The 13,481-nt window shown below is 37.3% G+C and overlaps 1 protein-coding gene across 3 annotated transcripts in view; it reads left to right on the top strand.

Annotated features, from left to right (window-relative positions):
• Cftr (CF transmembrane conductance regulator) overlaps window positions 1–13,481 on the top strand; it is a 155,688-nt gene that overhangs the window by 98,464 nt on the left and 43,743 nt on the right. For all 3 annotated transcript variants that reach the window (XM_047562587.1, XM_047562589.1, XM_047562590.1), the window contains exons 17-20: window positions 77–327; window positions 3,874–3,953; window positions 10,125–10,275; window positions 11,198–11,425. In XM_047562587.1, the coding sequence (XP_047418543.1) occupies window positions 77–327; window positions 3,874–3,953; window positions 10,125–10,275; window positions 11,198–11,425 (710 nt within the window). The remainder of the gene's footprint in view (window positions 1–76; window positions 328–3,873; window positions 3,954–10,124; window positions 10,276–11,197; window positions 11,426–13,481) is intronic.

Genomic DNA, 13,481 nt, shown 5'->3' with positions numbered 1-13,481 from the left:
AAATTTAGTTTTTGCATGTATTGGAAAATCAGTAAACATGTTTGGTTGCCAAATAACATTTTCCTTTTTTTTACAGCAACCCTCCTCATGGTGAAGGGAATAGTACTAAAAATGCAAATAACAGCTATGCTGTGATTATCACCAGCACCAGCTTCTATTATGTTTTTTACATTTATGTGGGAGTTGCTGACACTTTGCTTGTTCTGGGATTCTTCAGAGGTTTGCCACTGGTGCATACACTAATCACTGTGTCGAAAATCCTACACCACAAAATGTTACATTCTGTTCTGCAAGCACCCATGTCAACCCTCAACACGTTGAAAGCAGGTACTTGACTAGATCTGCAAAATCCAACTGCTGATCCATCGTCAGAAAGGCCTGTAACTCAGGTGGCTTCCTAGGAGAGGCACTGGCTTTCACAGAGTATCATCTGCACTTTGTTGAGTCTCCTCATGACTGGCATGTGCATTTCTCAGATAAAACCAGCTCCTGATATTTCTACATCAGATAATTAGAACAGCTTAGTTTATGAGAATGTGATGCTGATGGGGTAGTAGCAGCAGCAGCAGTCTTTTCTTTTCAGATATTTGTTCTAGCTACCTTCTGGGCATCCTGTCATTAACACATAATGCTGTTTAAAGAATGAGGAAATTTGAAGGGATAGAGGAAAATGTGTAATTCTCCTACTAATAAAGTCATTTCATAGGGCAGAATAACCTAGTTTCATGTAACTGGTCAGGAATAATCATATAAGTTTGTTCCATTTTATTTTTCCAGGAAGGAAATAAAAAATGCATTTTGAAACTATTTTTCACACCATTGTAAAGTTAGAAAGTAAGAGTAGTGGAATAAAGGGGCTAAAATTTTTTCAAAACTTAGGGTCAGGAGGTACTTTGAAATTATTTAGTTCCATTGATTCACCTTTAGACAAATTCACCCTTAAAGACTTAATGATTTATAAGTTGTATTCTTATAGCCATCTGTCAAGCTCACTGTATGTGGCACAAAGCCACAGAGGGAATGGTACATAGATGAACAAGCCATGGTCCTTAGAGGAGGACATAGGCAAGAGGAGGAGACCGACACAGACCATGAAATGAGGAATACATTGCAATACTTTCAAAGTGATTTGTATCAAGATAAGACTTACCATTTTTTTGTGGGTAACAAAATTTCATAGGAAGATCTTAATATTTGTTCTGAAGCCTGTGTGTCAGTAAAGGCTTTCCTCCTTTGGATATACTCCCTGGTATCCTCTGTTTTAGCACTGAGAATTTTAGACCTAATGGGATGCTCACTTCACTTGGTCCAATGAGCTCATTTTTTTATGGAAATCTGAGATCCAGAGAATGTAGAGGATTTGCCTGAGTTTCTGCCAGAGTCAGAAATGTGCCATAAAATACAATAGAAAGAACAGGAGCATTGATTGAGGCCTGGTTTGGCCCCATAAAAGTGATCACGAATAAGTTACTCTTTTAAGCTTTGGCTTCCTTGCCTGTAAGGTGGGCGAAAGAATAATTATCTCAGAGGGTTTTGTGAGAGTGAAACAGGACAAGTTACTTACCTGTCAACATAGCCAACATGAAATAAATGTTAGTTCCCCGTCACGGTTCCCTTCTGTAGAGCATCGTTCCCATGGGGCCTGCTTCCCATTCTACCTCTTCACTTTTCTTATTTCTTCCTTCCCTTACACACCACTTAAGGCTGGTTTGCGCCTTCTTGATTTCATACTTAAGTGATCACCACTCATTTTCATTTTCTCATTTGTCTTACTTTTCCAACTTGCTCCTACTTTGTGAGATGATTCCTGAACATTCTTGTGTTGTTTGTATTCCTTCTTATTTATGCTCTTGAGAATTGCAATGGCAAGTTGACCTTACACTATCCCTTTTCCTGCCTGTTCTCTGTCGCCTCCAATATTTGTATGCGAGGATTGTGCTTTCTTTTAAAATCCATCTGTATTGCTGACTCACGAGCCATTAGCTCCCATTCTGTCACCTAGTTATTCTCTGCTATGCTTGGCAACAGCTGGTGTAATGGGACTTGTAATTTCTCCCAGATGTGCCCTTCTGCAATTGTACATTGACCTTGATTTTCTGATTCCTTGCCTGATTTTCCTGTGTCACTTTTGAATGACCTTAAGCCTGCACAGACACATAATAGATGCTCAGCAAAGTACAGGGAATGGATGAAAGTGTGAATGTGTATTTTAACAGAGTATCACTATCTGAAGTACAGTAAGCACCAGGATATTTTTTTCACTAAAGCAATCTTTCATTTTTTAGACAGTGATTATAAATCCCATGGATGATTTTTTTCAACTTTTTGTATGTTTATGGAAGGACATACAAATATGTTTAATGAAATGTGCTAAAGAACAAATTAATCAACAGATATTTGTTGAGGAATTCCTACATTGAAACCTTTTTGGCTTGGGGCCCTGGTGATACAAAATGAGTGTGGTATGATCCTATTGACCTCTAGCAGTGACAACCCAGGAAAAGAGATAAGACAGATGTGCACAAGCGACTGTGATATGCAACATGCATGTAGTCCTGTGACAGGGAGGTGCAGCCAAGGGTGAAGAGTTTAACTCCATCTGGAGCACACACCGAGGCTTTCTTGCAGGAGGGGAGTTCGAGTTGGGTCAAGGAAGAGATACCAACTTTGACAAGCAGGGATGAGGGCAAACGGTTTCCAGGCAGAAGGAACCAAGTGGGGAAAAGAAGAGAGGTAGCAAAGTGTAGAGTGTATTTATCAAAAAGAGACCAGCTTGGCTGAAATAGGATATTTGAGTAGAGGAAGCTAGTACTTGCTAGGTCACTTAAGGCCAAATTATGGAAAGCATTAAATATTAAACTAAGAATTTTGGACTTTATCCTACAGTTAATAGAGGGTGAATGATAAAGTTCATTATTACTTTGTTTGTACAGTATTTTGTTACATTTTATCTAATTGTTTGTTTAACTCCTCTCTAGACAATGAATTCCTCAAGGGCAAGGAGCGTGGCTTATTCACCTCTATTATCTCAGTTTCTGGCTTTGTGCCTGACACATAGTAGACACTCCATATGTAACTTTTTTGATTAAAAAAACAACAGGTCAGATTTAATCATGGCAGGAATGTAGAAGACAGGCTGAAACTTTAGATTGCCAGTGAAGAGGGTAGAAAGAGAACATGGCAAAGCAGATCCACAGAGTGAGAGGGAGGAGAGGGAGAACTGTCATGGATTCTGTAGAGATATGTCAGGAAGGTAGACTGGAGAAGTCAGAGGAGAGGGAGAGCTCTATGTTATGGAATACAGACATAAAGGAAATGGTGATAGCATATCCAGCGAATTATCTTTAAATTCAAGGTTGCACAAGTAAGGTTGTAGTTTGAATGATTATTAAAGACTTTTTTTTTTTTTTTTTTTAACCTGAATCCTACAGGAAACTGGGTTTTGTAACAGTTGAGACACAGGACAGGCATGGTGGCACACACCTGTAATCCCAGCAGCTCAGGAGGCTGAGGCAGGAGGATTGCAAACTCAAAGGTAGCCTCAGCAATTTAGTGAGGCCTTAAGCAACGTAGCAAAACCCTGTCTCAAACAAGAAAATAAAAAAGGGCTGGTAACGTGGTTTAAGATTAAATCCTTGTACTCCCCCCAACCCCCGCAAAAAGTTGAAAAGTAGGATACAATAACTTGAACACGTAGTTACTTACAACCTTGGACAAAAATAAATTTTGCGAGTCCTTACTTTACTAATTACGTGCCAATCCTCATATGAGTTCTGAATCTTTCTGCTATGATCTAAGTTTAGTATTGAATATATTGATATGCCCTTTAAAATTACTTGATTCTTTAGAAATTTATCTTCTTTCATATTATAGGTGGGATTCTAAATAGATTCTCCAAAGATATGGCAATTTTGGATGATCTTCTGCCCCTCACCATATTTGACTTCATTCAGGTTTGTAAAAATTAACTATTATTAATTATCTTTGCATGTGTCATATTGCTTTTTCAATAATTATAAAAAGAAGTAAATGAGTTTTAGCTCAGTTTTCATTTGAGAGTTGAAGTCCTGTTTATTGTATAAATTATTTGAATGTCAAAATTCTTCAAAATAGGTATAACTTTAGTAAATGCAGTAAAAAATCAGACCTATTGACCTACCCCAAACCCAACACCACTCACCTTTAGCTATAATAACTGTCTACCTGTAAGTGAGTGATTTGAAAGGCACAAAAATCTATCCCCTCCCCCTGTCGCTGGCCACAAAACATGACATTATTATTACATTGGCATCACTATTTGATGGAAGCCTACCTATCTCCAAAAGGTCCACATTGAAATGACGTTGGATTAGCAGCCTCCACATGAACACTTGGGCAGAAATTAGCTAATCAGTTCCCCCAAGTGAAGAGGCAGAAGTAAGGTAAGTTTCTGAACAGATGAGAGGAAAAAGAAAAAGTCATACTATGCATGGGCTGTCCTGGAGTGACAGATAGGAATGGGTCTCCAGGGTAGCTGGGTTGAGGCTGACTCTCTGGGGTGAGTGTCTGACAGAGTGGTGAGAGTTGAAGAGGAAAAGGGATGTGATGACGAAAGTGATCTTGGGGAAACATTAGGACTCCAAAGTGACAGAACTAAGGAACATTAGGAGTTGATACCCTTGGCTGTTGCACCAGACTTGAACACAGCTTTCTGAGCTTCCTGTCTGGTTTAGTTGAAGCTTCGGGAGCAAATGCCATGTGCCTCAATGGCATTTGCTTAAGAAAGCAGTTGGAACAGAGTGCTGCTCATATGGGGATGAGTTGTTCTCTGCTCTTCTTGCCCCCTCCCGCTGCCCCCAGTGAAATACTGCTGTATTAAAAGAACTTAAAACAAAACAAAACAATAAAAGGACTACCACGCATGTGTGCATTCATAACCAACATCGGCAGATGCAGAAAAGTCAGCCTGTCAGTATGCCTCACCTACAATGATTGACAATCAAATACTTTTACTGTTCCAAGTGACCTTTTGCATTTTGGATTTCCTTCAGTTGCTGTGTTTAGAGATATAACTCAGTAGCACCTGCTGGAATTTTTTTAATCCATGTTTTGAGTTCAAGCATTCATAGGAGTGTTCCTGTGTCTTTCTTTAAAGTGCTGAAACTTTGTTCCTCATTCTAGGAGTGTAAATCATGGGTGCCAAATATGATCCTATTAAATGAGTTACAGACTGGAACGTGAATGTCTTGACCTGCTTGCAGATGTGTTCATGAACGGTGCATGGTGCCCCTTTGAGAGTTATTTTTCTACTTTTGTGGTCTACCGGACATCTTCTGAATCAGTTTGAGGCTCACCACAAAAATCCTATGGGAGAGCTAATTTTTAAGTATTTATTTTATAAATTAACACTTTCTGACATATGTGATGGATCTCAACTCCTTTCTTTTATGCCAGTTTGAATAATTTCTGCTCAAATCCTAACGCTATTGGACTTCATTTGCTATTCCTTCACAAGTGATCAGGCCGAACTCTTTTTACCCCCAGCATTTTTTTATTGGACATTGTAGTAGTACATAATAATGGGATTTGTTTTTACATACTCATATCTACAGATAATACAACAATATGATTTGGCCAGGGTCACTCCCTAGAACTTCCTCCCCTGCTCCCTTGATCCTTTTCCTCTACTGATCTCCCTTTGATTTTCATGAGATCCCCCACTTCCTTTCTTTTCCTTGTTCCACATATGAGAGGAAATATGATACTTGATCTTCTGAGTTTGACTTATTTCCCTTAACATAATGCTTTCTAGTTTGGCAAAGCTCTTTTATTATAATTTACCAACTTTATTTATAATGGAAGACATCCTCACATTATGGAAGCAGCTGACACTGAATCTTGAAGGGTCTCAGTTTTGTCACCTGTACATTAAACCTGATGCAAGTCCCTTTCAGTTCTAAAGCTTTATGGCTCAGACTGGCTAGCTGGAATTGGACTATCCATGACAAATTTGTTCTTTTTTTTTTTTTTTAACAAATGGGGTACAACTTGTTTCTCTGTTTGTACATGACGTAAAGGCATACCATTTGTGTAATCATATATTTACATAGGGTAATGGTGTTTGATTCATTCTGTTATTTTTTCCTTCCTCCCCACCCCTCCCACCACTCTTTTCCCTCTATATAGGCCTCCTTCCTCCATTCTTGCCCCCCTCCCACCCCCCATTATGTATCATCATCTGCTTATCAGCGAGATCATTTGTCCTTCGGTTTTTTGAGACTGGCTTATCTCACTTAACATGATATTCTCCAATTTCATCCATTTGCCTGCAAATGCCATAATTTTATCATTCTTTATGGCTGAGTAATATTCCATTGTATATATATACCACAGTTTCTTTATCCATTCATCAATTTAGGGGCATCTAGATTGTTTCCACAATCTGGCTCTTGTGACTTGAGCAGCTATGAACATTGATGTGGCCGCATCACTGTAGTATGCTGATTTTAAGTCCTTTGGGTATAGGCCAAGGAGTGGGATAGCTGGGTCAAATGGTGGTTCCATTCCAAGTTTTCTAAGGAATCTCCACACTGCTTTCCAGAGTGGCTGCACTAAACAAATTTGTTCTTGAAAGCAAACAGAGAAAAACTATGCCCTAGCATCCCACTTATCTCTATATCTGAGAAATCATTTCTTTGTGAAATAGAAGCATGAGTATTTAAAAATACTCATTTAAATATAATTTAAAATTCTATTCTCAGCCTCAAAACTTTAAGTACTCTTGATTTTTTCTCTCTTATCCAGTATATGGCTTTGTACTGAGACCTGCTACTTTGATCTCTGCAACTAGTTTTTCATATCTTTGCCCATCCCTCTGTTCATCCTATTAATCCCCATTAATCTGTTGCTTAGACATTTTCAAGAACTCCTCATAATTTATGAATTAGATGCCAATCAGGTGTTTATTATGTGATTTTAAATAACTTTTAATTAATTAATTATTATTATTTTGCTGATTTCAAATTACCATTATTATCCTCTCTTCCTACTTTGTAGGAAGTTCTCTGTGGCTTTCAGTGTCAGGAATTTTAATTTTTAAAATTTTTGGGGCTGGGAATTGAACCTGGGGCACTTTACCACTGAGTTTCATCCCAGTTCTTTTATTTTGAGACAAGTCTCACTAAGTTGCTGAGGCTGGCCTTGAACTTGTGATCCTCCTGCCTCAGCCTGAGCAGCTGGGATTACAGGTGTGTGCCACTGAGTCTGGCTCAGGGATGCTTTTGAGCTGTATCAGTGGGTGGAAATGTGCTGCCACTTCTTAGGAACATGAAAAGATTTTAGGTTTTCACATTCTTTTTTCTTATTTTGTTCATTTGTTCGCTGGGAACATTTAGGATTTTGGTAAAGATGAATGGGATTTAGAAATGTGTGCTCACATTTCATCTTATCCTGAAGTTCCTCCATTTGTTTATTTGTGTTTTTATTTAAATGGTTGGTGCCCTCTCACTAATATGCATGGCCTAGAATGTCTTCTGTCTAATTGATTATGAATTAAAAACTAGGATGGAATTTAATATTTTTGTATAATTAGAGTATCAAATATATTAAACCAGTCAGTGCCTTTAATTTTGCATATGGTGCTAAATTATTAGGCTCTGACTTCAGTTTTTAAGGATGACCTCTTATGGAGAAAAGGAAGTTAATTTTTTGAAGACTGAGACTTATTTTTCATTTATTCTTTTGTTTGAACTACCCTGGGTAATTACAGTTGCTAGAAATCTGACAACTGTGTTAATGTTACTCATTTCCAAATGCAACCACCTTCTCAATTCTTCTCTAGCACAGTGTGATAGCTACCCAATACCACCTGTGATAGTCAACTTCCTGTTAGTGTAACAAGTACCTGAGACAAATCAACTTTTGAAAGGGGAAAGTTTATTTGTGCTCCCAGTTTGTAGAGGTTGCAGTCCATGATTGGTTGACTCAGTTGCTTTTAGGCCTGTGAGACAGCACAATGTGGTGGAACAAAATCTTTTACTTTATGATCAGGAGATAAAAAGACTAGAAGGGGCTGGGCTTCCACTAAAGGCTACACTCCTGGTGACACAAAGACCTCTACTAGGTTCCAACTTTAAAGGTTCTGACACCTCCCAATAGCCCCAAGCTGGGCACAAAGCCTTTAACATTTGGGTCTTTGGAGACATTTCAGATCCAAACTGTAGCACCACCTATTTTATATTAAGATAGTTACAATTGCATTCCTAAAATCTCTGTCATCTTAGCAATCATTAAAAATAATGCTTTCAATAGAAAATAAGTTCAAGACTAGTATGTTTCTTATACCTACCCACTTTTCTTGCCCAATGTTTAATGGAAACATCACCAAATTGGCATTGTGTGGTAAAAAATGGCATAAGTCAAAATTAACACAGTGTAGTTTACAACTGTCAACAGCAAGTAAGAGACCCTGATCCTAATGGAGTAGCTGAGGGTTCCTGATATTACCAGTGCAACAGGAATTGATTTTAGGCATGCCAATATTTAATGTGGTGACCCATTTAAATTGTCAGATTCCTCCATTAACCATACTTGGAACTTAGTTTTTCTTTTTCTCCAAAAGCTCCTATTTCTTAGAAATAGTTGGCCCAAGTTTAAAAAAAACTATGGTTTGCCATTGATGAAGTGTCTTGCCACATAGTAACTGGGGCATTTGGAGCTTTCTCATTGTTCTCGTGACATCTGTAGGCCAAGAAGATAATATGGAAGATTCTTTTTACTTTATTAAGTCATAATGTACCTAGCTCAGTAACAATAAAGATTCATTCAAGAACTTGTTGAATGAGTAGGTAGCTGGAATTTCTGCATTTGTTGACTGGAGATTGAGGGTCCTTGAAATATGATCATCTGAAGTTTCAAATGGAAATAGCAACCCATTCAAAGATTTATGCTACACCCCATCCTTGCCCCATTTACCAGAATATTATATGTTCCTATGAATCAGTTGGAAAATACACATGTTACCATGGAAATTGGGAGAACTGGCTCACTAATTAGTATGTGAATGTTATAATGGGTTTGTTTTTAATGCTTATTGCAGACAGATTCTTCATTCAAATGGGTTATTGTGGCGTAAGATTATTTATCTTCAAAAAATACATAGATTTGGTGTCCTGTAGAATTATAGAATTTAAGTCTTTAACTTTATCCTGAAGAACACCAATCTGGCATTCCTGTTTCTGAGATTACTAACAGTGTTCAAGTTTTGGATAATATCAAAAGATGTCTGTAATGGATGGGTTCAAGTGAAGTGCAGTATTCATTTTGACAATACGTGATATAGAAAAACCTTACTTCACATTAAATCAGCCATTTCTCAAAATCTGTGTTTGGGCTGTTAGACTATCTCCAATTATTTCAAAGAATGGGAAAAAGAGAGTTAGCGAGGGGAGTAAATTTTAAATTAGAATGCCTTCACTATTCAACGGGAGGAAACTAGGCTCAGAGAAGTTAGGTGATTTGCCTGAATGACTAACCTATATTTAAGCCAGGTATTTCTGACTCAAAAGATTCCAAGACAAATTCCCAATTTTCCAAATATTATCTCAACAAGCCAGGCAAGGTAGTGCACGCCCATAATCATAGTGACTTGGGAGACTGAGGATTTAAACCTTCAAAAACGTTGCTACAAGTATCCTAAACATTTTAAAGATCTATTATAGACCCTTGAATAAAACAGGGTACTTTGAGATAGCTGTCTTCTCTACAGTAGGAACACATCTGCCTCTTATTAAGAAGAGTAGGAGGAGTTCAGATAGAATATAAGTCACTGATCTGGGTGTGGTGCCACATGCCTGTAATTCCAGTGACTTGGAAGTCTGAGGTGGGAGGATCAGGAGCTTGAGGTCAACCTTGGAGACTTAAAGAGACCCTTCCTCAAAATAAAAAGGGATGAGGATTTAACTCAGAGGTAAAGCACCCCTGGTTTCAATCCCCAGGACCAATATATGTGTACATATAAACAAACAGAAGAAAATAGAAAAAACAAGAAGAATTAAAAAAAAAAAAAAAAAAGAAATGTCCAACATACCTTGTCCACTTTACGACATGGAAATGTTTGCTCACAAGTGTCTTCTTTGATCCTACAGTTGTTATTAATTGTGATCGGAGCTGTGACTGTGGTCTCTGTTTTACAACCCTACATCTTCCTAGCAACAGTGCCCGTGATAGCGGCTTTTATTATGTTGAGGGCGTACTTCCTCCACACCTCACAGCAACTCAAACAACTGGAGTCTGAAGGTATGACATGGAGGGTGCAGGGCTCACCTGGGAGAAAACCACAGGAACATTTGGGAATTCTCCATTGTTAATCCACTTTTAAAAATCCTGCTCTTAAACTCTTACATTATATAACATTGATTTTTAAAAAAATGTATACGTATGTAAAAGGAAACTACATCGCACATGGATTATTTTTGTCAACTCATGACTTTATTTTGATTTTGAAACTAGTATATAGTCTGGCCAGGGTTGGTGTCTACACAGTCATTCATAATTATATCATTTAAATTTAAAGAATTTCAAAAAGATTACTATCAGTATTCTAAACTTTTAAAAATTTTTCATAGAACCTGGAGAAAATTCGTTGCTACTACTGAAAATTTCTCTTGGTTCCCAAATAACACCAGACAGAATTCTTACATTGTCTTATTGTCCTCAGACCATTCTTTTATGTCCTATGACTGCCTTTTTTTGTCCCCAAACTCTCCTTGAGTTCTTTTAGAAGCACATTTGAATGCAGCAAGCCTGCCTGTGGGTGCATTTTCAGGAGATAAACTTCCAATGTGTTTATGAGCTAAATTATGTCACATAAACTTAACAGACTTGAAAGGATTGTCTTCGAAGAAAAAAAAAAATTTCTCAGGATTGAATAATTTAGTATTAGCCAGAAAAACAATGCCCAGAGGTAGCCAAGAAATGTGAGTAAATAATGGTAACGATTTTATAGTACATTGCCATCCACCATAGTCAACTAAAAAGGAAGGATAATTCATCAAAAAATGAGCAAATGCTACTATTCAAAGTGTGGTACCAAAGTGAAAGACCTCTCTGACCTGTGACATTTATGGCATGCTGCTCAATTCTTTTTCAGTCATGTGGTAGCATGGAACTGCACTCTGTTTATATGATTTGCATTGTTTTCTATGGGAATATTTCACAGGCAGAAGTCCAATCTTCACTCATCTGGTCACAAGCCTAAAAGGACTATGGACGCTTCGTGCCTTTGGACGGCAGCCTTACTTTGAAACTCTGTTCCACAAAGCTCTGAATTTGCATACTGCCAGCTGGTTCTTGTATCTTTCAACACTGCGTTGGTTTCAAATGAGAATAGAAATTGTTTTTGTCATCTTCTTTATTGCTGTTACCTTCATTTCCATTTTAACAACAGGTATTATGAACTCATTAACTACTTAACTACATATTTTATTGGTTATTTAGTTATATATGACAGTAGAATCCACTTAGACATAATTGTCAAAGCACAGACTGTATCTTGTTCTAATTCAGATCCCAATACCTCTCCTTCCCCTTTCCTCTCCTGACACCCTACTCCCTTCCCTCTTGATCTTTCTGCCATTTAAGTAAAAATGTTGTCAATGAAAAAGAGGCTACATTCTTATAAGGTAAAGAGTGTAGAATGTCTTTAAATAGTTTTTTTGAGTTTATTAATCAGAAATTTGTTAGTTTACTCTTGAACAAATGATTTCTTTGAATTTATATTATTTTATCATTAACCAAATAATTTCTTTGAGTTGGAGCCATATATTGTATTATCTCTACTTTCATAGTTTAGAAAAACTGAGATAGTGTTAGGGTCAGTTAGCAGCAAATCTGATTGAGAGAAAAAATTTACTCTTTTCATGTTGCTATTGGTAAAGGGTCCTGGCTTCAAAATCAATAGATTTCTTTTTTAAACAGCTCTCGGAATAGGGGGAAGGAAGTGCGCTCCCTCTCTCTCCCTCTCTCTCTCTCTCCCTTCCTGATCAGTTTTGTTCTTTTAACCACTGGTTGGTGACATTCTTTGTCTAATATTAATTTTGCATGAAGGAAAACTGCCAAAAAAAAGGGAAATAACTTAGATAAAAGTGCCATAGTTTTGAAATGCTAAGATTCTGAATTCTAGGATCTTTGGAAGAAAAACACTAAGGTTTTCCTAAGTAAAATACAAATCTCTATAGATAAAGGAGTTTCTTTAAGAAGTTTCATTTCCGAACTATGTATCATATACAAGTATTACATATGTATTTAACAATAGACAAAGGTTCAGAGAAAATGCAACTCAATGGCAAATACTCAGGAGTGTTTGGTTGTAAAAACAGAATCCTGCTCAATCCCAAATGAGGTTTTGGTACATTTACAGAAGAGCCCTGTGAATCCACAGGGCAAGCAGCACCATTGTGCCCTTGAGGGGCCAGTCCAAATGCCAGAGTCGGGCACAGTTATCCTATCCATTTTTTGAGTCCAGCTGCTGGTCTCTGTCCATTCCATTTCATGGCTGTCATTCATTTCTCTCTGAGACTGGTTTTCTTGGTGTGCCAGGGTTAGGGCACATGTACTTTATGTGGCTTTTTCCTTCTTGAATTAATAGCAGCATTCCCCTGTTTAATTAAAAAGTCCCAGAGGGAACAGAAAACCTATCTTTTTGAGTCAGGGTCCACCTGCAGTCCACACTGCATTGAAGCTAGTTGGGTCTCCACATTTGTTTTTCTCTTGGCAGTAGGAAAGAAGATAAATGGGCAGGCAAATAAATGAATCTCCTCTAGCACAGTCATTTTTGGCAAGATTTTTTTAAAAGTAAAGTTTCTTTTAGAATCAGAATATTTAAATCTTTTATTTAATAACTTAAATGATCAAACAGGATCAAAGCTAACTAAATTATGTAAATCAGGATTTGTTAACAATTAAGTCAACCCAATATACTATGTGCTGTATTATTGAAGTTTGATTGAGTCTTGGTTTACCAGGGAAGTATTGAAAGCATTTACAAGCAGCATAATATAGAACCTCCCAAACCAATCAGATGCCCAACCAGAGTGGACACTGGCCACCCAGCTATTATCAATCTGGGTTCTACTGGTCTTCGGGTGTATTAACTTACCTAAGTCTCTCATTTTCCTGATGTGTAAGAAGACACAGTAATAATACCTGTCCCCTAGATTTGTGGTGAGTATTAAATATGATAATTTGTTCAAAACACCACCATAGTGCCTAGTCCACTAACTGTTATTTTACATGCTATTATTAAAATTTTATCTTATTCTTAGCCCTGGACGTATCTTAAGTATTTAAAATGAGTTACTTATTACAATAAAGCAGAATTGTGCTGTCTATGGAATACCTTCTGTTAGAGGAATCATGAAAACAAAATTTTCAATTAATAATAGGATGAATTATTTCTCCCAATTTTTGAACTTTATAACAATGTTATCATTCATTTAAGAACT

This window comes from Sciurus carolinensis, chromosome 8 (genome assembly GCF_902686445.1).
Source record: "Sciurus carolinensis chromosome 8, mSciCar1.2, whole genome shotgun sequence".
Taxonomy (NCBI): domain Eukaryota; kingdom Metazoa; phylum Chordata; class Mammalia; order Rodentia; family Sciuridae; genus Sciurus; species Sciurus carolinensis.
The sequence above is the reverse complement of the archived record's forward strand: the minus strand, read 5'-3'. Positions and strand labels throughout refer to the sequence as shown.